At 40.8% G+C, this 25,575-nt stretch overlaps 1 protein-coding gene across 1 annotated transcript; it reads left to right on the forward strand.

Moving 5' to 3' along the window:
* Positions 1 to 10,220: 10,220 nt before the first annotated feature.
* On the forward strand, positions 10,221 to 23,509 carry SUB1 (SUB1 regulator of transcription; the record flags this gene model as incomplete). Its single annotated transcript, XM_080712532.1, has 4 exons — positions 10,221 to 10,292; positions 12,895 to 13,017; positions 20,571 to 20,679; positions 23,408 to 23,509. The coding sequence occupies 4 exons, from the start codon at positions 10,221 to 10,223 to the stop codon at positions 23,485 to 23,487; spliced, it is 384 nt and encodes a 127-aa protein (XP_080568658.1). The 3' UTR covers positions 23,488 to 23,509.
* Positions 23,510 to 25,575: the final 2,066 nt, after the last annotated feature.

Genomic DNA, 25,575 nt, shown 5'->3' on the forward strand with positions numbered 1-25,575 from the left:
ACCTCCTTGAACGTTAAGATTTCAACCTATGAATTTTGGGAGGACACAAACATTCAGGCCCTAGTAACCCCTCTTATATTGGAGCCTCTCCCTTTCCAGCTCTTCTGAATCACTGTGTTGGAGGATGCCTGGAGTTCCCTTTTACTCTTCTGTATCAATGTCCACAGGGCCCCATCCTAGGTATACTAAGACCTCTAGACATTCAGAGTTACCATGTCTTTTCATATCTAAATAGAATGGTTGGTGCTACCGTCGCATTTACTGTGGAGCCTTCAGGGTTTTGCTAAGTTTTCTCAAAAGTTTCTGGAAGGAGTTATGTTCTCCTAGTCATTTTGTGCTGTGATTTACCTTGCTGTTTCAGCTTTCCTGGGAGCTAAGCCAGAGGCTTCTGATATTCCTCAGTGCCCACTGCATCCCTGGCATAGGATCCAGCTTCTCTCCCTTACTTCTTGTCACCTCCTCTTTGTTTGCCAATGGTGTATGACTCTTGTACTACAAACATAGGCTCTCAAGAAATGTGACTCGATTTTTCTGCAGTTGTGCCTAATAATCACTGGTCCATCTAATGGCAATTTTTTTTCAGGTATTGGGGATTGAATCCAGGGGTATTCTACCTCTGAGCTACACTCCCAGCCACACACACACACACACACACACACACACACACACACACACACACACATATATATATATATATATTTTTTTTTTTTTTTTTTTGGGTGGAACTCGAGGTTGAACCCAGGGGAATTCTATGTCCGAGCTACACCCCCAGGCCTATTTTTTGTTTTGTTTTGTTTTTGGTGGTACTGGGGATGGAACTCTTCTATCTCCGGGCTACATTCCCAGACCTGTTTTTTTTTTAATATTTTATTTGGAAACAAAGTCTCTTAAGCCAGCAAGGCTGCCTTTGAACCTGTGCGATCCTCCTGTCTCAGCCTCCCAAGCGCGGGGATTAAGAGCGTGTGCCACCACGCCCGGCTCAGGCCTATTTTTTATTATTAATTTTGAAACAAAGTCTTACTAAATTGTGGAGGGTCTCGCTAAGTAGCCGAGGCTGGCTGCAAACCTGTGATCTTTCTGTCTCAGCCTCTCAAATGCTGGGATTACAGCATGTGCCACCATGTCCATATAGTGGCAGATATTTACTCTTAGCTAATTTCAGATCAAACAATTTCTCTCTGTTCCTCTTTCTCCCCTTCTAAATCCTGGGCAGGGCAGGGGTAGGGCTCCCCTGGTGTCAGAACATCAAGCAAAGTATGGGGGCTGCTGTCTCCCCACCTGTCCATGCTGCCCTTGGCTTCAGGGCGCCTCTTGCTGGTTCTTGTCCTTCTCACTTTATCCTGTGGACATGAGTTGAGATGCCCTTGGTCTGGCCACACGCTACAGGCTGTGACTGGTGAGATTTTGCCCCGATTGCAAGGCCTCTTAAGATCCACTGGCTGTTAGTGACACATCTGTGCCACCTTCAGCCAGAGAGGAAGTTCTGGAGCACCCTGGGGTGTTCTGGGATGTTTGAGGCTACCTCAGTCCTGCCGTCCTTCATGTACCACACAGACATCTCTACGCACACCCTGCAGGGTGCAGCAGAGCCCTGGGAGAGCAATGCCCTGGTTGGCTTGCCTTCAGGTCCCTAAATGAGTCGAGAACCTGCCCGTCATCTCAGAATCCACACAAGTTCATTTCAAACTGAAATCTCCTGAGGAACTGTAACTTCAGAAAGGGCTGTTCAGCCTGTCTTTCCCTACATGCAGGAAACCATAAGGATTCCTTGGGTGGGGTGCCCTTCACATGCCCAGGCCTGAAAACAATGTGAGCACCAGAGACTAGTAATTGAGGCTGTAAAAAACCTGAACAAACAAACTCATTGACACTACCCTATCTAACACTCGCTTCTATGTCTCCCACTTTATATATCTTATTTTTATTTATTTATTCTTGAACCCAGGACCTTGTACATGCCAGGCAAACTCTCACTGAGATATATATGCCACTGAAGTATATCTCCAGTCCCTCACTTTATATATCTCTTAGTAATTTTCCCAGAATTTACTACCCCTGCCCAAATATCTTTGTCTTGTCATTCTTTCACAAATTCATTGTTCTTTGTCTAAAACAGCATGAAAGCATCATACTTTGGTCATTTTCTCTGGCTTCACTCTCTTGTGAGGATCTCCATGTACATGTAAATTTGCCTCTTTGGCCCAGATGAGGAATACTTAGGAAAACGTTAGTACGTACTATATAGAATATTATATAACATATTTATTATGCTATAATAGTAATAGTCTAATTGATATAATAATGTGTATAAGCTCTAGATTATGATTTCCAACCTATTTTAATGTGCCTGTTTCAATTTCATTGAAATATTTGCAAAATTGAGAACTTGGGACTTAAATGGATTAATAAAACTTCCATACTTTTCTCTTGCTAATCAGGTCTTGAACTAATTTGGTTGCCAGGCATGGTGGCCCACTCTTGTAATCCCAGTACTTGGGAGGTTGAGATAGGATGATTGTAGGTTCATGGCCAGCCTCAGCAATTTAGGGAGGCCCTCTGCTACTGAGACTTTGTTTTATTTTTATATTTACTTATTTATTGGTACTGGGGGTGGAACCCAGGGGCTTTCTACCTCTGGGCTATACTCCCAGACCTATTTTATATTTTATTTAGAAACAGGGTCTCACTAAGTTGCTAAGAGCCTCACCAAGTAGCTGAGGCTGACTTCGAACATGTGCGATCTTCCTGTCTCAGCCTCCCAAGCGCAGGGATTACAAGCATGAGCCACCACGCCCGGCTTGAGACTTTGTTTTAAAATAAAGAAAAAAAAAAGTGCTGGGGTATAGCTTGGAGGTAGAATGCATCTGGATTCAATTCTCAATTTTGCAATAAGAAAAAAAAAAAGAAATTAATCTGGTTCCTGGAACCAGCCAAAGAGCTCACATAAAAATTATGGGAGCAAAAAGGGTGTTTCTTTCCCTTTCCTCCCCTCACCCTCTGAGGACTTGCTGGCTCCATCCTTCCCAGGCCTGTTCTGGCATAGGGAGCAGACCTACTTCCTAAAGACTTGGAATCTTATTTCCTCTCCCTTTTGACTCTTCCCTCCCACAATCGCAAGAATATCTAAAAGCTGGGCATGGTGGCACAAGCTTGTAATCGCAGTACTTGGGGGGCTGAGACAGGAGGATCCAGGTTCTCGGCCAGCCTCAGCTACTTAGGAGGTACTCTGTAACTTAATGCGACCCTGTTTCAAAATAAAGAATAATAAAAAAAAAATTAGGGCTGGAAGATGTTGCTCAGAGGTAGACTGCCCCTGCGTTCAATCCCCTGTACCATAATAAATAAATAAACAAATAAATAAATAAAATAAAAAAGAATATCTAAGAGAGCCAGGCATGGTGGTATATGCTTGTAATCCCAGGACTTGGGAGGCTGACAGCAGCATCCGGGTTTGTGGCCAGCCTCAGCTACTTAGTGAGGCCCTCCACAACGTAATGAGACTCTGTTTCAAAATAAAGAATAAAAAAATCGGTCTGGGGATGTAGCTCGAAGGTAGAATGCCTCTGGGTTCAATTCCCAGCACCACAAAAAAATAAAAAGAAAGAAAGAAAGCAAAAAGAATATCTAAGTGGTGGGGTGGAGGCTGAAAGAACTATTTTGACTAGTCACATATTATCTAAAATCTGTAATTTATGTCTAGAATCATAATAGTTTAAAAACCATGCACCTGACTACTGTGCGCTGCTGTAGTGTCCTTGTGGAACCCTGTAACTGACAAAATCCAGGGTGGGGGGCAGGGTTGGAAAGCAGGAAGTGCTAGGAACAAGCGAAACCTGGCTCTTGAGTAAGCCTTTTACTGAAGTTCTGGGTGAAGTGCAGATGGAGGGCGTTACCACAATGAAACCTGGAATCCAGCACCAGTTCCCCAGGCCCATCAGCCTCTGGGAATTTCTCCCTGGTTATCTTTTCCTCAAGCTCTGGTCATCACAGGTTAGTGAGCTATTTCTCTTACTCATATTTGCCCCTGATCTCAAAACCTATAGAATTCTCCTAACCCAACACATCTTCCTTCCTTCCTTCCTTCCTTTTTTTTTTTTTTTTTTTTTTTTTTTGTGATGCTGGTTATTGAACCCAGGGGTATTCTGCCCCTGAGATACACCTCTAGCTCTATTATTTTTTTTTTATTTTGAAACAGTGGTTCACCATGTTGCTGAGGGCTTCTCTAAGTTGCTGAGGCTGGCCTGGAACTCTTGCCCCAGTCTCCCAAGTACTAGGATTACGGGCATGTGCCACCATACCAGCTTAGCTTTCTTTTTGTCATATGCACTTCTTCCTGACCATGTCCTGGAGAAGGGGGTGGGGTGGAAGAGGGGTGTCCTTTCACATCCAGAGGTGCCTTCTAGGAATTCTTCTATGAAAGAAGCTATTCCCCACCCAATCCATACAAATTTATGTGAATTAGGCCTACTTTCCAGTATTTCAAAGTAACTGGAGTCCTATTTTGCTTAAAATCTAAAATATTTCCTTTTTCATCAAAGTTTAAGAAATTATTTTTACATTTTGAATTACATGTATTTTATTAAAAGGGCATCACTTAGGATCGAGGATTTGCTGGTAATTTAACAGAATCTCACACCCAAGAAAAGAGGCAACTAAATTTGCATGCAGAGCATCAAGTCTCCCTCCTTCTAAAAATGCCTACTTCCTTAATAGCTTGTCACCTCTGGAAACTCTGAGAACTGAAACCTAAACCTACAGCTGGCCGCACTACCCGGTGTTGCTCAGAGACACAGATATTTAGATGGGTGTGGAGGTATGCAGGGTCCTGAGATAGTTGAGCAGCAGGAACATTTATTTTAGTGGCTTCTTTTACTTCATTGGATTAAAAGTTTCACAAAATATATATTTAAAGGGGCTGCGTGGGAACCTGTAGACTGGGGTAATTTCTCACGTGTAAGCTCCAGGGCTCCTTTCCCCCCACCAATCGTGGCTCCTCTTCTGCCTTCTTTGGTACCTGTGGCCAGCAACTCTTCACTTCCATAGGATTCTGTTGTCTATTCTGACAAATCCCTTTTACCTTTTCTCCACCTGCTGATTCCCTCCATATTTTGGGATTCTGCATCTTGTATGTTATTTTGTGTGACAGCCGTGTTGACTGCACCTCTGAGATCTCTGACTGAGAGGGGATGCTACTGACCGAGGGCTTGGTGCTCACTACTGAGCAGGGTTCCTACCAGATGCTGCTCTGCTGGGGACTGTGGCCTCCTCTGCCTCCTGGGAGTGACACCCTCTCCTGCTGCTCATTGAGGCCTAGAAGTTTATTCTTAGTGGCCACCTTGAGACTGCAATTCCCCTGCCATGCCAAGAAGGACGCTGGCTCTCTCTGCTATGCATGCAATGGAGGTAGGTCAGACTCAAAGCAGAATTGCTTGGATACCAATAGGGTGGAGCTTAGAAAAAGAGATCTTTCCTTACTCCTAATGCTCTCTGTTATATCTGGAGATGTGCACAGAGACTTCGGTTGGGGATAAATTCACTCATAATGAATGAGAGAATAAACTGGGCAAGGACCTTTGAGCAGTTCCCTGTACCAGATTAAAAGGAGTTATGGTCTTCTCTGTCTTAGAGAAGAGGCAGGGAAAGTTGTGACCACTTCTCTAAACACTGACCCTTCTCCAGCCAGCAGTAAGTTTACTATGGAGAATCACACCCCTGGTTGCCAAAGCCCAGATAATTCAACCTGATAATCCTGTAGTAACCCAGTATGTGAGTTCTGGCCAACCAGATATCCCGAGCAGTGGGCTCCCCCACCACGCCCCCAGTGAGCTCCCCCACCATGCCCCCAGTGGGCTCCCCCACCATGCCCCCAGTGAGCTCCCCCACAATGCCCCCAGTGGGCTCCCCCACAACCCCCCAATGGGCTCCCCCACCACGCCCTCAGTGGGCTCCCCCACCACGCCCCCAGTGGGCTCCCCCACCATGCCCCCAGTGGGCTCCCCCACAACGCACTGTTGTTTTCCAAGAAATTTGGTCACCTGGCCACCTGTGCGTGTAAGTGCTTCTGTAAGCGCCTCTGGTGTGCAAACTTGGGGCTCTCAAGCTGTGATGCCCGTACAGTGGTTATTGTGTGCATTTTATCTTTTTTACATTTTAGTGTTAATATTTTTATTTTTACTTTATTTTTAAACCTTTTTGAAGTATTTTTTTTTTTTTTTTTTGCAGTACTGAGGATTGGACCCAGGGGCATTCGACCTCCGAGCTGCACCCCCCAGCCCTATTTTTTATTCTTTATTTTGAAACAGGGTGTCACTGAGTTGCAAAGGGCCTCACTAAGTAGCTGAGGCTCTCTGTGAACCCGATCCTCCTGTTTCAGCCTCCCAAATGCTGGGGTTACAACCCTGTCTCAGCCTCCCAAATGCTGGGGTTACAAGCCTGCGCCACCACGCCCGCCCGCCCGCCGTGTTTCATTTTTTTTAAAGGGGCCACCCAGCCTGACACTATATACAGTAGGGGCAGAGTGTTCCCATTCTCCCTCAGTAGGTAGCAGCATGAGTCCCTGCAAGATTTGGATCATTAATTAGTTAACTAATTAACTGCACTGACTCTTGGCTTCTTCAAATGAGAGAATAATCGTGATGAGTAACGTATGTCAGTGTGTGGCAGTGTAGTGGGTGCTTGCTAAATCTTTGTTGAATAAATAACTTTATATTGATTTTTGACCGTAGTAAACATTCACCGAACGAATATTTGAATAACCCATTAGCTGTATTTCTGCTTGTAGAACGGACTTCTCTTGCCTTCTGTGAACTACCTTACACCTCCTGGACTTCAATTTAAAGATAAGAGCCGGGCGTGGTGGCGCACGCTTCTAATCCCCACGCTTGGGAGGCGGAGACAGGAGGATGGCGCAGGTTCGAAGCCAGTCGCGCTGGTTTAAGAGACCCTGTTTCCAAATAAAATATAAAAAATAGGTGTCTGGGAGTGTGGCCCGGAGGTAGAAGGGCTTCCAGGATCCCCAGTACAAAATAAATAAATAAATAAATAAATAAATAAATAAGGGTTGTGCGGCTTTGCAAAAATTTCTGCGCTTTCCGGAATTAAACATTGTGACTTCTGACTTTCTCCCTTTGGGTCTCAGCTGCCCCAGTCAGATACAGAGGGTGGGTGGAGAAGGTGGAGAGGAATTTCTGGGAAAATGAACCAGCGTGTTCATTTCTCAGCACAGCCCCTTCGACACAGTACAATAAACATTTACTGAACAAGTGCAAAGATCAGGGCTTGTCATTCCTGTTTCCCTTGGAATTTCATTCTGTTTCAGGTCAGACCCAATCTTTACATCATCTCACATCAGCGGCATCCATTCAGGACGAGGGGCGGTCCCTTTAAGGCCCTGGAAAGGGTCTAGGCGGCGGTTTCGCCGGGAGGGCCCGCCCCATCGCATGCGCACGGTTCCAGCGGGGCGGGGCCGGCGTCTCTAGGTTGCCGTCACTTCCGGTTCCCTGTCAGTCGCGAGCGAGTGAGCAGGAGGCTGCGGACTGCAGGAGCGGAACGTGAGTGCGCGGCCCCGCCCCCACCCCGAGCCCCCGGCCCCCGTTCCCGGCCCCGCGACCCTCGCGGCCGGACCCGCCCGCGGCCCCCGACTCCCGTCACTCGCGACGGCCGCGGGAAAGGCGAGCGTGCCCGATCGACCTCCCCTCTCCCTCCGCGGCGTCCTCCAGCCCCTCCCCCGCCCCCACGCGCCCAGGGCCCTCGGCGCCGCCGCCGGGAGCCGAGCCGCGGGCAGGGGCCGGGCGGCCTCCCTGCCCCTCCCGGCCCGACCGGGGGCCGGGACCGCGGCCTCAGGGGATCGCAGGGGAAGATGGCTGGCTGGCGGGGCGACGGGACGCGGCGCGAGGAGAAAATGGCGCTGGAGCGAGGCCCTCCCCTCCACGCGGCCCCGGCCTCCCACGCCCCCTCCGGCCTCGACCCCCGGGCCCGGGTCCGCGCCCCGCCGTCGGCCCCCGCCCCGGCTGCCCCGCTCCGCGCCGCGCCGCCCGCGGAGCCCCGAGGTTCCTTTTCTTTATAACTCGCGTTTTTGTGTATCGTCTACAGGAGCCCCTCGACTCTTATTTACCTGAATCACGCGCCCCTCCCCTCTGGAACAGTAAAGCCTCACTAAAGTGAAAATATATTTTTGTCGAAAGCTGAAAGGCTTTAGGTACCGTTGCCCTGATTTTTTTTTTTTTTAATTTTTCTTAAGCAGGCTCTTTTCGGTTAAAAACGAGGCGGTTCTTTGGATTGATTTTTTTTTTTTAAGTCTCTCCCCCTACCCCCGCAGCCTTTAATAATGGAGGGTAGTTATGCCTAGTTGAAAAATAGGTTATGTTCAATTTACTTAAAAAAAAAAGACTTTTGGACAGTTGTATTAGCAGTCAGCATGGACAATTGAACCATTGATGGGGATAAGGTTGTAAAATGGAGCAGTAACAGAAAAAATGTAGAAAAGATGGTTATGAATGCTGCTTCTCCCCTCCCTCTTACTGCCTCATCTTCAATGAATTACCACTTAAAATCAGAATGGTTGGGTTGGACTAGGTTTAAGCTTTTTGAATTTAATGGTCATTATTGGGATGGCCCAATTCTTTTACCTTGACCTCCTATAGTGGAACATTCAGTACCATTGCAGGTTAAGTCTAAGCTTATGAATTGTGCGTATTTGTGGGGGCAGGAAATAAAGTCTTAGTTTCTTTTATTCAGCACTTACAGAGCATGTTGTCTTTATTAAGCCCTTGAGGGCTTACAAAAACAAGATCTAGCCTTCTGAGATGGGGAGAAGATACTTTGATAATTAGTAACCTACTGCATGGTATTATAAGTATCTTTAAAAGAGGTACGGACATGCCTTAGAATTCCTAGAAATTTGGGTGGACATGGCTTTCTTCATTATGCTCAGGCACTAAGAAAACATCCACTTGTAAGCAAAGCATTAGACTACTGTACCTGCCTGGCTGCCTGAGGGGTTTTGGGTTTTGCTTTGGCAATAAAGGTTGAAATTATAAAGACATTCTAGAGTAGGAAATCAGTGTATAATTTTCTGAACTCAGAATTAGTGCCTGTTATTTTGATGGTATGACAAAAAACAAAACATACAAAACAGGTATATGTGATTATAAGTGGCAAAATTAACTACACATATGTTGTGTTAATACTGGATTCTGTTCTCAATGAATAATTTTGTTAGGTCCAGTCTCATTAGTGAGAAGTGTAAAACAGTTCAGAGTAGAATTATTTACTTTTTTTTGTGATACTGGGGGTGGAACCCAGGGGCTTTTCTACCTCCAGATTATACTCCCAGACCTCTTTTTTTTTTTTTTTTTTTTTTTTTTTGGTGGGTCTGAGGATGGAACCCAGGGGCATTCAACCTCTGAGCTACACCCCCTGCCCTATTTTTTAGTCTTTATTTTGAAACTGGGTCTCACTAAGTAGCTGAGACTGTCCGTGAACTGCAATCCTCCTGTTTCAGCCTCCCTAATGCTGAGATAACAAGTGTGCGCCACTGCGCTTGGCCCCTTTGACATTTTATTTGGAAACAGAGTCTCACTATGTTGCTAAGAGCCTCACTAAGTAGCTGAGGCTGGCTTCAAACCTCCGTGATTCTCCAGTCTCAGCCTCCCAAACTCTGGGATTACAAACATGTGCCACCATACCCGGCTACATTTATTTTGTTTTTAACAGTAATTGTCAGCTGCCTTCTTTCAGTCTACCAGCCCCTTAACTTCTAACTTTTGTAAAATGAAATATTAAAAAGACCCATTGAAGCCAGGCGGGGTGGTGCACACTTTGTAATCCCAGCATTTGGGAGGCTGAGACCGGAGGATTGCCGTGTTCGCGGACAGCCTCGGCTACTTAGTGAGGCCCTCAAAATGGGCGGAGGGTGTAGCTTGGCGGTCAAATGCCTCTGGGTTCCATTCCCAGACCCACCAAAACCCAAAAACAAACCCATTGGCTTTGAAAAAGATAGAGAATGTGTGTATAATGTTTAGTTCTTTCTCTTAACTTGGTTCAGAACATTTTACTGTTATTGCAACTTAAGCTGAATATAGGTTAATACTTGTGTTCAGTGTACCAACTCCAGTACAACAAAATGGTAAAATGAATTGGTAAACTTGTTTTTTGATTTTTGATTGGATTGAAGGTAATAGAGGATCTTGTAAATTACATAATGTATTTTTTTCCCCAGGATGCCTAAATCAAAGGAACTTGTTTCTTCAAGCTCATCGGGCAGCGATTCAGATAGTGAAGTTGACAAAAAGGTGACTGCTACCTGTGCCAAGTCATTTTTGTGATGCGTAATTCAGAAATATTCCCTACACCAAGTTCTGAAGGAGAGTAAAAGGCATATCACAATCTTTTCTTTTTTGCAGTACTGGAGATTGAACGCAGAGGCATTCTACTTTTGAGCTATACCCCCTAGCCCTATTTTATTTTTTGTTGACAGCTGTCAGGCGTGTCCCACCCATGCTTGGCTCACATCACAATCTTTTTAAAAAGGGAATCTGAATGGTGTTTTGAAAGTGTGAGATGGTCTCTGGACCACTTGACTAGAAGTGTCGAGTATGCTTGTTACACATCCAGACTCACAGACCCTAAATCAGACTTAATAAAAATCTTCTGCTGAGGACCTTTAGAAACAAAACTACAGAACCACTTAAACTAGGAGAGTAGAGTTCTAAGTTGGCCAGATGTTACCATTATTTAGAAATATGTCTAATCTGCACATTGAATTAGTTGCCCCAAATTACCCAAATTTTTAAATAAAGATTTTCTAGCCGGGTGTGGTGGCGCATGCTTGTAATCCCAGCATTTGGGAGGCTGAGACCTGAGGGTCGTGGTTTGCGGACAGCCTCAGCTACTTAGGCCCTCTGCAACTCAGTGAGACCTGGTTTAAAAATAAAGAATAAAAACTAGGGCAGGGGGTATAGCTTGGAGGTCGAATGCCCCTAGGTTCCACCCCCAGACCAGGGGAAAAAAATATTGACAATATTGACAGCCTTTTCAACCATTTTACCCACAAAGATCACTGAATCTTAGGTTTGGTACATTTTAGGTTTTGAATGCTTTTGCCCTGATCTCTTCCTTTCAGTTAAATTAGTTTCCAGCAAAGCTAGCCTAAATCAATCCATTTTACATTAGATGACAGCTGCTCTGCAAACTCTGCATTCCACCTAATTGAGCATCTCAGTGGAGCATAACCGTGCGTCTCACTTGCTGCGGTCAAGACTTCCTTCCGCACAGAACTGTCCTCTCAAAGAAAGTAAACCATATGTGAATAAACATTCATATTCTAGCAATGAAATAAATTGGTTATATTCTCCTTAGTTACTATATTTGTATAGTAAAAAGCAATTGATTAATTGTAGTAGACCCGTGGTTCTAAAAGTATGCAAAAGCAATAGGACTCTCATTCCCCCCCCCCCCAAGCGGTGCTAGTTAGAAAATGGAGAGCTTATGGGGGAATCTTGGGGAAGTTGGAATATTTAGGTGTAAATACAGAATATAACATCACCTGGAAGGCTGGAATAAGGCTTCAGAGAGCATATAGATTACTATCCTGGAGGAAATTTTTAATTTTTGTGTCAGTTCACAGAGAATGTTTAGATCTTCATTTAAAGAATACCTGCTTTTTATTGAGCTGAATTAATTTTCAGTTTGTCCCGTAGAAGTATTATTAATCCTGTAAATACTTAACATTAAATACATTTATTATTTTCATTTCATGTTTTATATGTCTATAATATTTTACCTGATTTAGTACATTAAACTTTTTCTTTTTGCGTACGGGGATGGAACCCAGGGGAATTCTACTTCCGAGCCATATCCCATTCCTTTTTTTTTTTTCCTAGTCTTTAAATTTTGAAACAGGTTCTCACTGAGTTGCAAAGGGCCTCACTGAATAGCTGAGGCTGTACACTAACCTCTGATCTCTGCCTCCCTAATGCTGGGATTACAAGTGGTTGCCACCACGCCCAGCTAGTACAGTAAACTTAGTATCATTGAATATTAGTTATACCTTTCCACCAAGAAGGAGCATGACTGCCCTCTACTGTTTGATTTGGTACTTTAGTGCTTTTTTATGAGTTGTTAGCTCATTTTAATTCAAGATGGGGGGCTCACCATGTTGTCAGTTTTGGGACAAGGGATCTTCTCACCTTAGCCTTCCAGGAAGCTAGGATTATAAGTGTGTGCCACTATACCCAGTTTATTAACTCCTTTTGAGAATGAGGTTATACAAAAAGCTTTTACAACAATGCTGCTTATAAAATATCATTTTGATATTGAATGCTAATCTAACACATTGCTGTCTTTAGTGATTTTGTTTTGTAATTAGGAAGTTCTTGCTGACTTGCAGTGCCTGCTACAAAATAAATCTCTTTAACTTTGCTCAATCATTCGTTCCTTAAGCCACCCTAAATCCTTTCTGGAATAGGCAGGACATAAATATTCACATCCTAGAAACAGAATAAGTGTGTTGTATTTTCCTAATTAGGACATTTCCTTTGTAAGAAATAAGTAATTGACTAGCATTTGTAGACCTGTTTATGCTGAAGCAGCAGGCCATTTCTTTTTCCTTCTGAAGAAATCTTATATATGATTGTAGTTCATAAAATGACTGTCCTGTGGCTAATATCACATTGAATTATCTTGGGATCTCGAGAACACAGAAACACTATTAAATATGTGTAGACAAAATTTATAGTTTTATTGTTAAGTGAAGCTTTCCTATGTGTATATTTAGGATTTTTTCTTTTAATGAATGTAGTTGTTTGGCTTTTAAGTTTTCAAAAGTAATGGAATCTTTTGAACTTAAGATATGTTTTATTATTCATGAATGCATATTTTGCTTTTTCATTCAAGTTAAAGAGGAAAAAGCAAGTTGCTCCAGAAAAACCTGTAAAGAAGCAAAAGACTGGTGAAACTTCGAGAGCTCTGTCATCTTCCAAGCAGAGCAGCAGCAGCAGAGATGATAACATGTTTCAGGTAAAGTTGGTCCTTTCCTTAGATCCAAGCTCCTTTCCTTGGTCTGAAAAATGTTAAAACTACTTTAATCTGTATTGCAATCTGTTATGTTAAAACTACTTTAATCTGTATTGCAATTTGTTATGTTAAAACTACTTTAATCTGTATTGCATAGTATTTTATGTGTTGTAACCCTCTTGACTAAGGGTATTAAAGTACAAGAACAAGTTAAAAGTGTAAGTAATTTATACAATGCTGGATTATTAAGGTCTAGAAGTCTGGTTTTGTAATATTTCAAACAATACAAATCTAAACGTAAAAGGAACCTAAAACACCTGGTCACAGTGGTGCACGCCTGTTAATCCAGTAGTTAGGAGGATTGCAGGTTATAGGCAGCCTTGGCAAGTAGTGAAACTCATCAGCCTAACAAGACCCTATATCAAAATAAAAATAAAATAGGGAGGGGGTGTAGATCTTGAGATAGAATGCTCCTGGGTTTAAACCCCTGTGTGTATGTCTGTTTCTCCTTCTCTCTCTCTCTCTCTCTCTCTCTCTCTCTCTCTCTCACACACACACACACACACACACACACACACACCCCAAAACAAACAAAAAAGATCAAGAACATCACATTTAAAAAGATATTTAGGGGAGGTAGATTGAGTATTGGGTTGTGAAGCCTGGGTAGGGTCTATTTGAGGAAAAGCAGTAATAGAGCTGGGTGTGGTGGTGCATGCTTATAATCCCAGCATTTGGGAGGCTGAGACAGGAGGAGGATTGTAGTTCATGGATAGCCTCAGCTACTTAGGCCCTCTGCAACTTAGTGAGACCCTGTTTCAAAATAAAAGTATAAAGAAAATCAGGCCGGGGGTGTAGCTTGGAGGTAGAATGCCCTGGGTTTCATCCCCAATAACTCAAAAAAAGCAGTATTTTGGCCTGATACGAAGTGGAGCAAGATAGTATTAAATAGGTAAAGTGTGGGAAGTTGATGAGGGGCATTTAATGAAATCATTGGAGAGGACCAGTTTAGTTTTTTTCTTGAGTTTCTGATCTATTTTTTGAAGACATTAGCATCATTGTATAAGAATGATTTGTGAGGGAAGAGGCATTGGGGATAAATGGATGCTGGTATGATTGATTAGATAATTATAGGCTTTAATCTGTTTGTGATAAGGGGTTAAATTTTTATTTGCCTTTTGAAGAAACTGATGATTACATAGATACCAATGAAGAAGAATGGACCAGAGGAATTAAGCCATCAGTAAGGAGGTGGACTTGAATGTAAATGTGATACAATAAGTAGGGCTTCTTGTAGCACCTGAAGGCTTGGCTCAGAAAAGTACATGTGTGATCATCAGAATGGTTGACTGAAGCCATCCACTGAGGAAAGCAGAAACCAGAGGAAGAAGAGGTGAATGAGGATATGTCATGGGTAGTATTCAAATAGAGATTGGAAGAAGCAGGATGTAGGTCAAGATGAGGTGGTGAAAGAAAATTAATTATAGTAATGAGAGTAAGGAAAGGGTGAGTGTTTAAGAGAGGTAATAAGTATTGAAGATAAAAGGTGGACATATTGAGACTACAAATGTTCATTTGGAGTGGAAAATGAGGCTAGCCTGTGTGCTATTTTGACTTGGCTGATGGCTTTGAGTGTGGAGTGCCACATTAAGGAGGACTGGAAAGTAGAAGTTGGTTATTTTTATTTCCTTTTTGCTTTGAAATATGGTTATTAAACAGAAAAAAGTGGAGATGAATTGTTAATTACATACTTAAATCCTTTGATGTCTCTAACTCAGAGGATGGGGCAGACTCATTTGATAGTGAGCATAGGTGTTTGTATGTGAAGGCCCTCATTACTTTGAATTGAGTACTTTCTGCATTTTGTATTTCAGTCAGGGTCTGGACCGCCTTAGTTGTGGTCTGTAGCTTCATGGAACTTTGGGGACAAAAATTAAACACATATAGTTAAAATTATCATAAAGGCTGAGAAGTAAAGGGACAGATTCTTATGAGAGAATAGGTATTCTGGGAATTTCATTCTAAGAAAAATTAAAAGTGCTTTGAAGATCCATCCTACAGAGTAGAATGTAGACATTGTTAGATCTATAAATGTTAGTGTTTTAGGAACGAGGATCTCAGGTATACCTTGCCAAAACCAAATTGATTTAAAATCCAAAGTAAAATTGTTTGGATACTGGCTAGTTAGCTGTAAGATGGGATTTTTTTTTTTTTTTTTTGGTGGTACTGGGGTTCCTGGAAGCCCTTCTATCTCCGGGCTACACTCCCAGACCTATTTTTACATTTTTATTTGGAAACAGGGTCTCCTAAGCCAGTGCGCGCGGCTTGCTTCGAACCTGCGCGATCCTCCTGTCTCTGCCTCCCAAGCGCGGGGATTACAAGCGTGCGCCACCACGCCCGGCTTAAGATGGGATTTTTTAAAGCTAAATGTGCCTAATGAACTAGGGGAAATAATTGTAAATTTTTTTAGGTCGTGTATATTAAACATAAGCAGTTCTTTAATAATTGTGGAGACTTGTACCTCTTCAAAAGTCATTGCCCTAATTTTTTAAGCTTTGGAATGATTTAGTCAGGATTCTACTAGAAAGGAAGTAACTCCTAAATGCTTCTTTCTGGTTCTTTCAGCTCTAAATTTAAAGACTTAGTTCTGTTTTTCTTTTTTCTTTTTTCTTCTGTATTGGGGATGGAACCCAGGGACATTCTACCCCTGAGCTACACCTCCAGCCCTATTTTTTGCTCTTTATTTTGAAACAGGGTCTTACTGAGTTGCAAAGGCTGGCCACGAACTGCGATCCTCCTGCCTCTCCCAAATGCTTGTATTACAGGTCTGCACCACGCCTGGCTTACAGAGACTTGGTTCTATAGGGCAATAATCTGCTTGAGGTGACATCTTTGATACTATAGCCTGGAGAACTGCTTTATAAATTAGTACCCGTCTCTTCAAAGGTCAGAATGGTTGAGACAGGGACTTTATTCATATTTTTCTTCAGAATTAGGCACAAATAGTAATACTGGCTTAGTTGATTTGGTGACTCAAGGATAAAACCTGGTGAAAATGATCATTATTGAGGCAAATGTTTCTAACTCCAGGGGAGGGCATGAATGGCTTTAACAAGGGAGCCCATGAGATATGTGAAAGGATTATTCGTAATCTTTATCTGAGATTTTTTTTATTCTCAGAGGGAACAGGGAATAAAAATTTAAGAATCAGCTGGGTGTGGTGGCGCACACTTTTAATCCCAGCATTTGGGAGGCTGAGACCAGAGGATCCTGGTTCGCAGACAGCCTCAGCTACTTAGGCCTCCTGCAACTTGTTGAGACTCTGTTTCCATATAAAGAATAAAAAATAGGGCAGGGGTTATAGCTCGGAGGGCAAATGCCCCTGGATTCCATCCCCAGACCCTCAAAAAGAAAACTTAAGAATCATCCTTCTGTTTGATGTACATGCTATTTTTTCCTGCTAGTCTCCAGATGATATGCATGTAAAAATGTATGTATTCTGTCATCCACTTTTGTTATTTCTTCTGTGAAATGTAATTTCGTGATCCTCATTTTTTCTTTTAATTATATCTCTATTTTACTACTTCATTGCTTTTTTCTTTTTAAAGTTTTATAAGATTTTGGGGCTTTTATTAGTTCTCAAGGAGAAGTTGCTGTTGGGCAAGTTCATCTTTTAAAGAGATTACTGAGGTATAATTTATGTGCAAATAAAATTAGCACACATTTGAAGACATAATTTGAGCTATGGTAAGTGTACACACGCTTATGGCCAGAGCATTTTTATCATTTCATCACGCGGGTTTCCCCGGGGCCTCCGTTTACAGTCCTCTCTCAGCCTCACAGAAGGAGTAACTGATCTGACTCCTATCACTGTAGATTTACTTAGTCTCTTCTAAAACATTAGCTAAATGGAATCTTTTAGCCTGTATTTTTTTTTTTTTTTGGTTTGGCTTTTTTGTTAACCATAACATCCTGAGGTTAATTCTTATTGTGACTATCAATAGTTGGCTTTTTATTGCTGAGCTGTATTCGTTTTTATGTTTATTCTAACAATTTAATTATTCACTGTGAGTGAACAGTTGGGTTGTTTCGAGTCTTGTGCTATTAGGAATAAAGCTTCTGTGGATATTCTTGAAGTTTTTGCAGACATTTTTTCTTTAGGATATACAAACCACAGATACATTTGCTGGGCCATAAGTACGCTTAACTTCATAAATTGTCAAACTGTTTTCCAAGTAGATGTACCTTTTGGGGGGGGGCGTCTGGGGATGGAACCCAGGGGCTTTTGACCTCCGAGCTATACCCCCTGCCCTATTTATTTTTATTCTTTATCTTGAAACAGGGTCTCACTAATTTGTGGATGGCCTCACTAAGTAGCTGAGGCTGTCCGCGAACCGTGAGCCTCCGGTCTCAGCCTCCCGAATGCTGGGATTATAAGCGTGCACCACCACGCCTGGCTAGATGTACCATTTTAAACACCCATCAGCTGAATACAATATTCCAGTTATTCCACGTCCTCACTGGGTATTGTTAGTCATTTTAATTAACAGGTGGGTAGTAATAGCTCATTGTGGTTTTACTCTTCATTTATATCATGCTTATTGGTTACTTTTATATAATTTGCAAAGAGTCTCTTCAGCTCTTTTTGTCCCATTTTTGTAAACAACTACGTCATTTGACCTATTGAGTTGTAACTATCTTGGATATAAATTTTGTTGAAGTGAATGTACTGAGTATGTATATATATACATATTTAAACTTAAGGAAAATTCTAGTCTTTGTAAAGCACTCTAATTTAAAAATGAGTTAGGTTAAACGAGAAGAGAGAATGTGAAACCTAAGAGAGACAGAATCATACAGATGGATGGACAGACAGGAAGAGGTTGGGCTACCCTGCTCTTGGTCCATGCCTTCTGTTTGGCAGTTCTCCATCTTGGAGATGCAGAGTGAATCTATACCTACTCTTTCTTAGTCTCACCTCAATTTTTTTTTTTTTTTTAGGTCTATGGTCCCCCCCCCCCTCCCCCGAATTATCTTTAAAGGAAGGCTTTCCAAGTGTGGTGGCACATGCCAGGAATCACAGTGTATAAGGAAGTTGATGCAAGAGGATTGCAAGTTTGATGCTAACCTGTCTCAAAATGAAAAACAGAGGGGGCTGGTGATGTACCCCTGGGTTCCATTCTTAGTACCATAGCAAAAAGAAAAGAAAAAAGGGATTTAATTTTTGTTTTGTTGCTCAATTCCCCTCTCCTTTATTAATGCTTCTTTTTTCTAACCCATCACCACAGAATTTTTTTTTTTCCAGTACTGGATGGAACCCAGGGGCATTCTACCTCTGAGCTACACCCCCAGCCCTATTATTATTATTATTATTATTATTATTATCATTATTATTTATTATTATTAGGTGTACTGGGGATGGAACCCTTCTACCTCCGGGTTACACTTCCAGACCTATTTATTTGGAAACAGGGTCTCTTAAGCCAGTGAGGCTGGCTTTGAACCTGCGAGATTTTCCTGTCTCCGCCTCTCAAGCGCAGGGATTACAAGTGTGAGCTACCACGCCCAGCCTTTTATTTTTTTATTCTGAAACAGGGTCTCACTGAGTTGCAAAGGGCCTCACTAAGTAGCTGAGGCTGTCTGCAAACCATGATCTTCCTGTCTAAGCCTCCCAAATGCTGGGATTACAGCGTGGGCCACCACGCCCAGCCACAGAAATTTTTGCCAGAATTTTTTTCCCCTGTGGAGTTTTGTAGTTTTAATTTTTTTGTTTAGGTCTGTGATTCATGTGGTATCATTGTCTTTGTATATGGTATAAGATATAGGTATTGAGATATTCCCTCCCACATATTCAGTTGCTCAAATACAGACACTGAAAATACTGTTCTTTTCCTTTGAATTACCTTGGATATTTATTAGGAAATTTGTTGAATATACTAAATGTGTGTCTACTTTTGGACTGCATTCTAATCTCTTGACTTGTATGTCTTTCTTTTCACCAATACTACATTGTTTTTCTTATACTTACTGAATTAACACTTATTGGAAAGTGCTAATAAGAAATGCTTCATTGAGTAAATGCCTTTTTTCTTCTCTTGGAATTTGTGGTTGGCAGCAGTTAAAGGTTTGTTGAGAAATAGTTTTCTGTGGATAGCTTTCTCAATTTGTGAGTAAAGCTTATTAAAGATGTTGCTTGAACATCAAAAGAAAAAGCTTTATTATATTGCTGTTGATTGAAAATCAATTCTGAATGGTTGTTAAAGCAATGTAGCTAGCTCAGTCGGTGGACTCCTTTTGGTTATAGTTTATACTATAGTGTTTTGCTTACTACAGATTTGTTGTGGTAAGAAATACATAAGCTTATTCACATTGTGTGAAACAAATCTTTTGAACCTTTTCATCTTGCCATACTGAAGCTACACCCATTAAGCATCTCTTTCCCATTTCCCCCAGTCCTGGTAACCACAGTTTTACTTTTTATTTCTATGACTGATTGCTATAGACTTCAGAAATCTAAGGTAGGTTTAATCAACCAGTATTACTGTTGCTTTATGACTGGCTTTTTTCACTTTGCACAGTGTACTCAGGATTTATTTCTTTTGTAGCATGTGCCAGAATTTCCTTTTTGAAGAATGAGTAAAATCCCATTTATCCCAGGCATGGTGGTGCATGCTTGTAATCCCAGAGCTTGGGAGGCTGGGACAGGAGGATTGCACAGGTTCAAAGCCAGCCTCGGCTACTTAGTGAGGCTCTCAGCAACTTAGTGAGACCCTGTTTCCAAATAAAGTATAAAATAGGCCTGGGAGTGTAGCCCAGGGGGTGGAAACCCCCTGGGTTCCACACCCAAGCACACCCCCACACCCATTTATTGTGTATTTACGCATTTTGTTTACCCATTTATCTGTGGGTAGACATTTGGGTTGCTTCTAATTCTTGGCTGTTGTGGATAATGCAGCTATGAATATGGGGGTGCCAAGATCTTTTGGATATCTTGCTGTCAGTTTTGGATATACCGTCTGGATATACAGTCATGAGCTTCATAATGTTTTAGTTAGTGAGGAACCATGTATACAGTTGTGGTCTCATAAGAGTATATTGCCTAGTGACATAGTAACCACATATGTTGTGTGAGTACATTCTTAGGTTCACACAGTGATAGTCACCAGATGACATGTTTGTCAGGACATAATTTGTCATTAAGTGGTATATGACTGTATACCCAAAAGTGAGATTGCTGGATTATATTGTAGTTATGCTTTTTTAATTTTTGAGGACCTTTCACTACTGGTTTCCATAGTAAATGCACTCCTTTACTAAAAAAAGTTTGTAAATTTAAAAACGATTGGAAATCTGAGATGTACTTTGTTTCATTTTTATCTTAAAATATTTTTTTTAAACAGGGATTTCCTTTGATTACAGTTTTGATATTGGGAATAGTAGTCATTTTTGTGATTAAAAAGTAGTTTGTTTACAGCAACTACTAAATGTAAATATGGGCATACCACTATCAAAACAGACATCACTGTCAAAACACCTTTTTATTTATTTTTTTGCAGATTGGTAAAATGAGGTATGTGAGTGTTCGAGACTTTAAAGGGAAAGTTCTAATTGATATTAGAGAATATTGGATGGATCCAGAAGGTGAAATGAAACCAGGAAGAAAAGGTGAGACTTTATTTCTCCAATTTGATTCTCTAATACTGGGACTGATTAAAAAGGTGGTTTCTGAGTAACCCACCTTACTTGAATTTGAAATAATGTTGACAGGGCGCACGGGGCAGGCTTGAGCCTTATTCAGTTGGTTTTTTTATGTTCTATAGTCATTTTTAGGCAGGATACTTAATCTTTTTTTTTTTTTTTAATGAGATGTCTTAAATACATCTATTGAAATTAAAATCCAAAAAAGTAATATTCCTAGTAGAACTAAATTGCTAGTTTATTTGAATGTAATTTTCTTTTTAATTTTACAACAATTCTGAAGCAGAGTAGGCACTGGGAGGTTGTAAAATCAGGAGTGAGAAAAATCCTGGTTTATGGTGTCTCCTTTTGATTTAGCTCCTTTAGGATAGTATCCTTCAAGTGGATCTCTGACCTCCTTCTTGGTCCCATGCCTATTAGCATGTAGAAACATACTTTATTTACTCACCAGATTGCTAGAAAACATTTGCTAAGCCAACCTAAATTTTTATATTTGGATAGTTAAGTTACTCTGGATTGGTGCTTAGTTGATGGAAAAAAACAAACTCAGTTTCCTTATTTAGTACTGTTCTGCCTGCCTGCTAGTTTTAAAGATGCCACTTGTTTGTTTTATGCAGTTCAGGTTTATTGAAGTCATATATACTTTTATACCTTTTTATGTTTTCTTGTTCAAGGCTTCTAGATTGGTGGTGTAGAGTGGCTAAAACCAGAATTTTTGTTCCTGTAAATATTTATTAAAACAATTTGACTAGCTTTACAGGCTGGCCTTTCTAGGTATCCTTTCAGTATATTCTGCTTCTTTTTTGGGGGGGGGGCAGGTCTGGGGATGGAACCCAGGGGCATTCGACCTGGGGCTTTCTTTCTACCTCCGGGCTATACTCCCAGGCCTATTTTATATTTTATTTGGAAACAGGGTCTCACTAAGTTGCTGAGAGCCTCACTAAGCTGAGGCTGGCTTCGAACCTCTGTGATCTTCCTGTCTCAACCTCCCAAGCACAGGGATTACAAGCCTGTGCCATTACGTCTGGCTATTTATTTTTGAAACAGGGTCTCACTGAGTTGCAAAGGGCCTCACTAAGTAGATGAGGTTGTCTGTGAACTGCGATCCCTTGTCTCAGCCTCCCAAATGCTGGGATTAAAAGTGTGCGCCACCACGCCCAGCCCACTGCGTCTTTTCAATTTCATGGTCTTGCCAGCCTGCCTGCCTGCCTGCCTTCCTTTCTTTTTATTTTTTTATTTTTTATTTTTTGGTACTGGGGATAGAACCCAGGGGCATTTTACCTCCAAACCATACCACCAGGCTTATTTTATTTTTATTTGGAAACAGGGTCTCACTAGATTGATAAGTCTTAACTATCCTGTGATCATCCTGTCCCAGCCTCTCAAGTATGGGTTTACAGGCGTGTGTCACCATGACCAATGTCTTAGCAGTTTTCTAAGAAATATATTAATTCATGTGTTTACTTTCGTGTTGGGTGATATGCTAAGTTCTTTATTCATATTACCTAATTTAATAATTTTAGAACAACCTTTTGATGTATAAGTACTATTTGATGTATAATTTTTACCCTTTGGTATGTAATTTTAATTTTTTTTTTTTTTTTTTGCGGTACTAGGGATGGGTCCCAGGGGCATTCTACCTCTGAGGTACACCCCTCAGCTCTAATTTTTATTCTTTATTTTGAAACAGTCTCACTGAGTTGCAAAGGGCCTCACTAAGTAGCTGAGGCTAGCTGTGAACCGTGATCCTCCTGTCTCAGCCTCCCAAATGCTGGGATTGCAAGGGCGTGCCACCACGCTTGGCTATAATTTTAATTTTTGACGATCATACAGTTAGTTGATAATTAGGTTGACATTTGACTCCTGATATCATGATTCCAGAAAGTACTATGCACCTACTAAATCCTAAGAAGTCTTATATGAATCATGACCCAGGAAATTTTTCAAAGTGCAATTAATGCTTCTGGAAGAACTTTGCAGAATCATTCACCTTAAATTCCAGTGGATATTTATGGCGAATGTTGGAAATGACTGGATGGTAGTAATGGGGGTTTCACCTGCCAAATCTGGGCCTGACCACTATATAGTTCGTAGGTATTTGTGAGATGTATCTTCAAAGCATCATTTGTTCTCATTGGCTATAACTAGCAGGATGCATTGTGGGTAGTTAATTAAAAATTTGAGCCAGGTGTGGTGGTGCACACTTGTAATCCCCGGGCTTGGGAGGCTGAGACAGGAGGATCACGCAAGTTAGAAGCCAGCCTCAGCTACTGAGTGAGGCTCTCAGCAACTTAGTGAGACCCTGTTTCCAAATAAAATATAAAATAGGTCTTGAAGTAGAGTCCGAAAGTAGAAAGCCTCTGGGTTCCACCCCTAGTACCACCAAAAAAAATAAAGACTTGACTTTCACTATTGTAACTGTACCATTTAAATGGCAGTTTCGGGGCCCTGTGATGTAGCTGAATTGTGGAGTGAGTGCTTTGTATCCCCAGGGTCCTGGGTTTGATCCCCAGAACTGCAAAAAATAAATAAATAAATAAAAATAAAAAAAATTAAAAGAATTAAAAAGAACAACAATAAAAAGCCTCACAAAAAACTAAATGGCAACTTTGAACAGTATTTTAGTTGGAAATAGGAAAATCCTCAAGAAAGCATGAGTAGGTTTTTAACATTGAATTTTTAAATTTTGTTTTAGGTATTTCTTTAAATCCTGAGCAGTGGAGCCAGCTGAAGGAACAGATATCTGACATTGATGATGCAGTAAGAAAACTGTAAAACCTGAGCCATACAAAACCTGTACTGTTCTAGTTGTTTTAATCTGTCTTTTTACATTGGCTTTTGTTTTCTAAACGTTGTTTTCCAAGCTATTGTATATTTGGATTGCAGAACAATTTGTAAAATGAATACTTTTTTTTAATGTGCATTATTAAAAAATGTTCTGAGTGAAGCTAATTGTCTACTTTATTAAGGAGAATTGCTTTGTTCCCACCACCTAGTGTAAAATAAAATCAAGTAATTACAATCCTAACTGTTGTGGCCTCTTTTGATCCAAAGCTAGGTACTGTTTAAGGCCAAAAGTAAGTTTCGTAGACCTGTTAACTCAGCTTTTACATTTAAAAGAATTTGTACTGCATTGAGTTTTTAAACCTTAGATTTGTGAAATCCATACTTGATCTCTTTCCTTTCATAATGTAATCTCTTCATGTTCAATATTCATTTTATTCTTTACTATTTTCTTTGAATATATTAGGCTAATTTGGAAAGTCAGCAAACTGGTCAAAATATTCTCTTAATAAGGTACTTATAATTAAAATAGAAGAACTACAAGCACTAAACTTACTGTATTAAATAGTAGCAGGTAATAGTTTGATAACATGGCTCGTATGGAAACTTCAAGCAAGTGTATGTCATTACCCCATAGTGTATTGCTTAGTCTACAGAAAATAAAGATTAGATGTGTGATTAGCTTTCACCTAGTAAACATGTTCACCATGGGATGATGTCTCTAAAATCAGATACTGTTAAACTAGACTAGGACTTAATAAATATTGTGAAAGCTTACTGGCCTAACATTTATAATATCAGTATGGATTATGTATAGCCAGTTATGTTGCTGAGCTCTACTGCATGGCAGATAATACCAGTTTTTAGGGGAAAGAGCAGATACTTAGGTTTTTGGCTTTGCTTCAGTAGAGGTGGTTATTTTGCAGTTAGTCTACTTGACAGTGGCATTCTAGATGTGACGTTTCTCTTTCAGTAGATGTTAAATGGTTTTCACTTTAACCATGATGAAGAATACACACTGAGGCACAGATTTCAGGGGCTTTGGCAGCAATAAGTAGGGCATGATGTGCCTTAGGAAAAGATGTTAAGGAAGGGGGCATATGAAGACTTCTTCAAGTTAAATGATGCACACATAATATTTTGAGGTTTTGATCATATTGATAGGACATAATTCTAGGGAGTAAAAAAGGCGTAAAGACATGTAAAAATCACTGTTGATAAATTATTTATGGTAGCAAATCTCAAATGGTTACTGCCATTAAGGGCTGCCGCATCAGAAGATTGCACTATTCAGTTACTAAGTTTTATTTCTGTGTCTAAAACATTTTGTAGAAGGATTGTCAAGAACTTAATTTTAAAACCATGTGTCAGGCCACATACAATTAATTTTTTGGGAGGGGAGCAGCTATTGTGTTGTATTTTACATGCTTTAGGTGACTTTTTAAATATACTTAGCAGTAACTTTAATAGGTACAAATAATACAAGTAAATTTCTTCTGGCAGTTTATTCTTCATCAGATCATAGGTATCAAAGTGTTTAAAATTTAGACAAATCATTCTTGATTGATAAGTTCTCCCCTCTTATTTAGGAACATATGTGTTTTCTACTAACTTAATTGGTTAGTGTTGTTAAGAATTCCTTATTTTTGGCACACAGAAAAGGTAGGTAGAACATGGAATTTTGATTTTGGTGTAGATGAAGAGGGAATGATAGGTAAATTTCCTAGGTTTATATGACTTCAGAGGGTGTATATATGTTGTACAGAGATGGTGCTGTAATCTCTTATCTAGGCATTTACTAGCTGTTTAGCATTAGTTAAATCTTCACGAAGGGGGTGTTTGATAAGTTGACTGTTAAATTCATTTAATTATTTTACAGAATATGTTGTGTATTGAAATGATTATTTTTATGCATATAGAAAGAGATGAGAGCTGAGTTAAAATAGACTAACTTGTGCTGAAAAGGAAGGAGAGAGTACATTTATTTTCTGTTTGAACTTTATAATAAGATTTCTCCCAGAAGTTTGGCATTTTGAGGCATAAGTGTCTCATTTTGTAATGCCTCAGACAAACTTACTG

This window comes from Muscardinus avellanarius (assembly GCF_963383645.1).
Source record: "Muscardinus avellanarius genome assembly, chromosome: 1".
Classification (NCBI taxonomy): Eukaryota; Metazoa; Chordata; class Mammalia; order Rodentia; family Gliridae; genus Muscardinus; species Muscardinus avellanarius.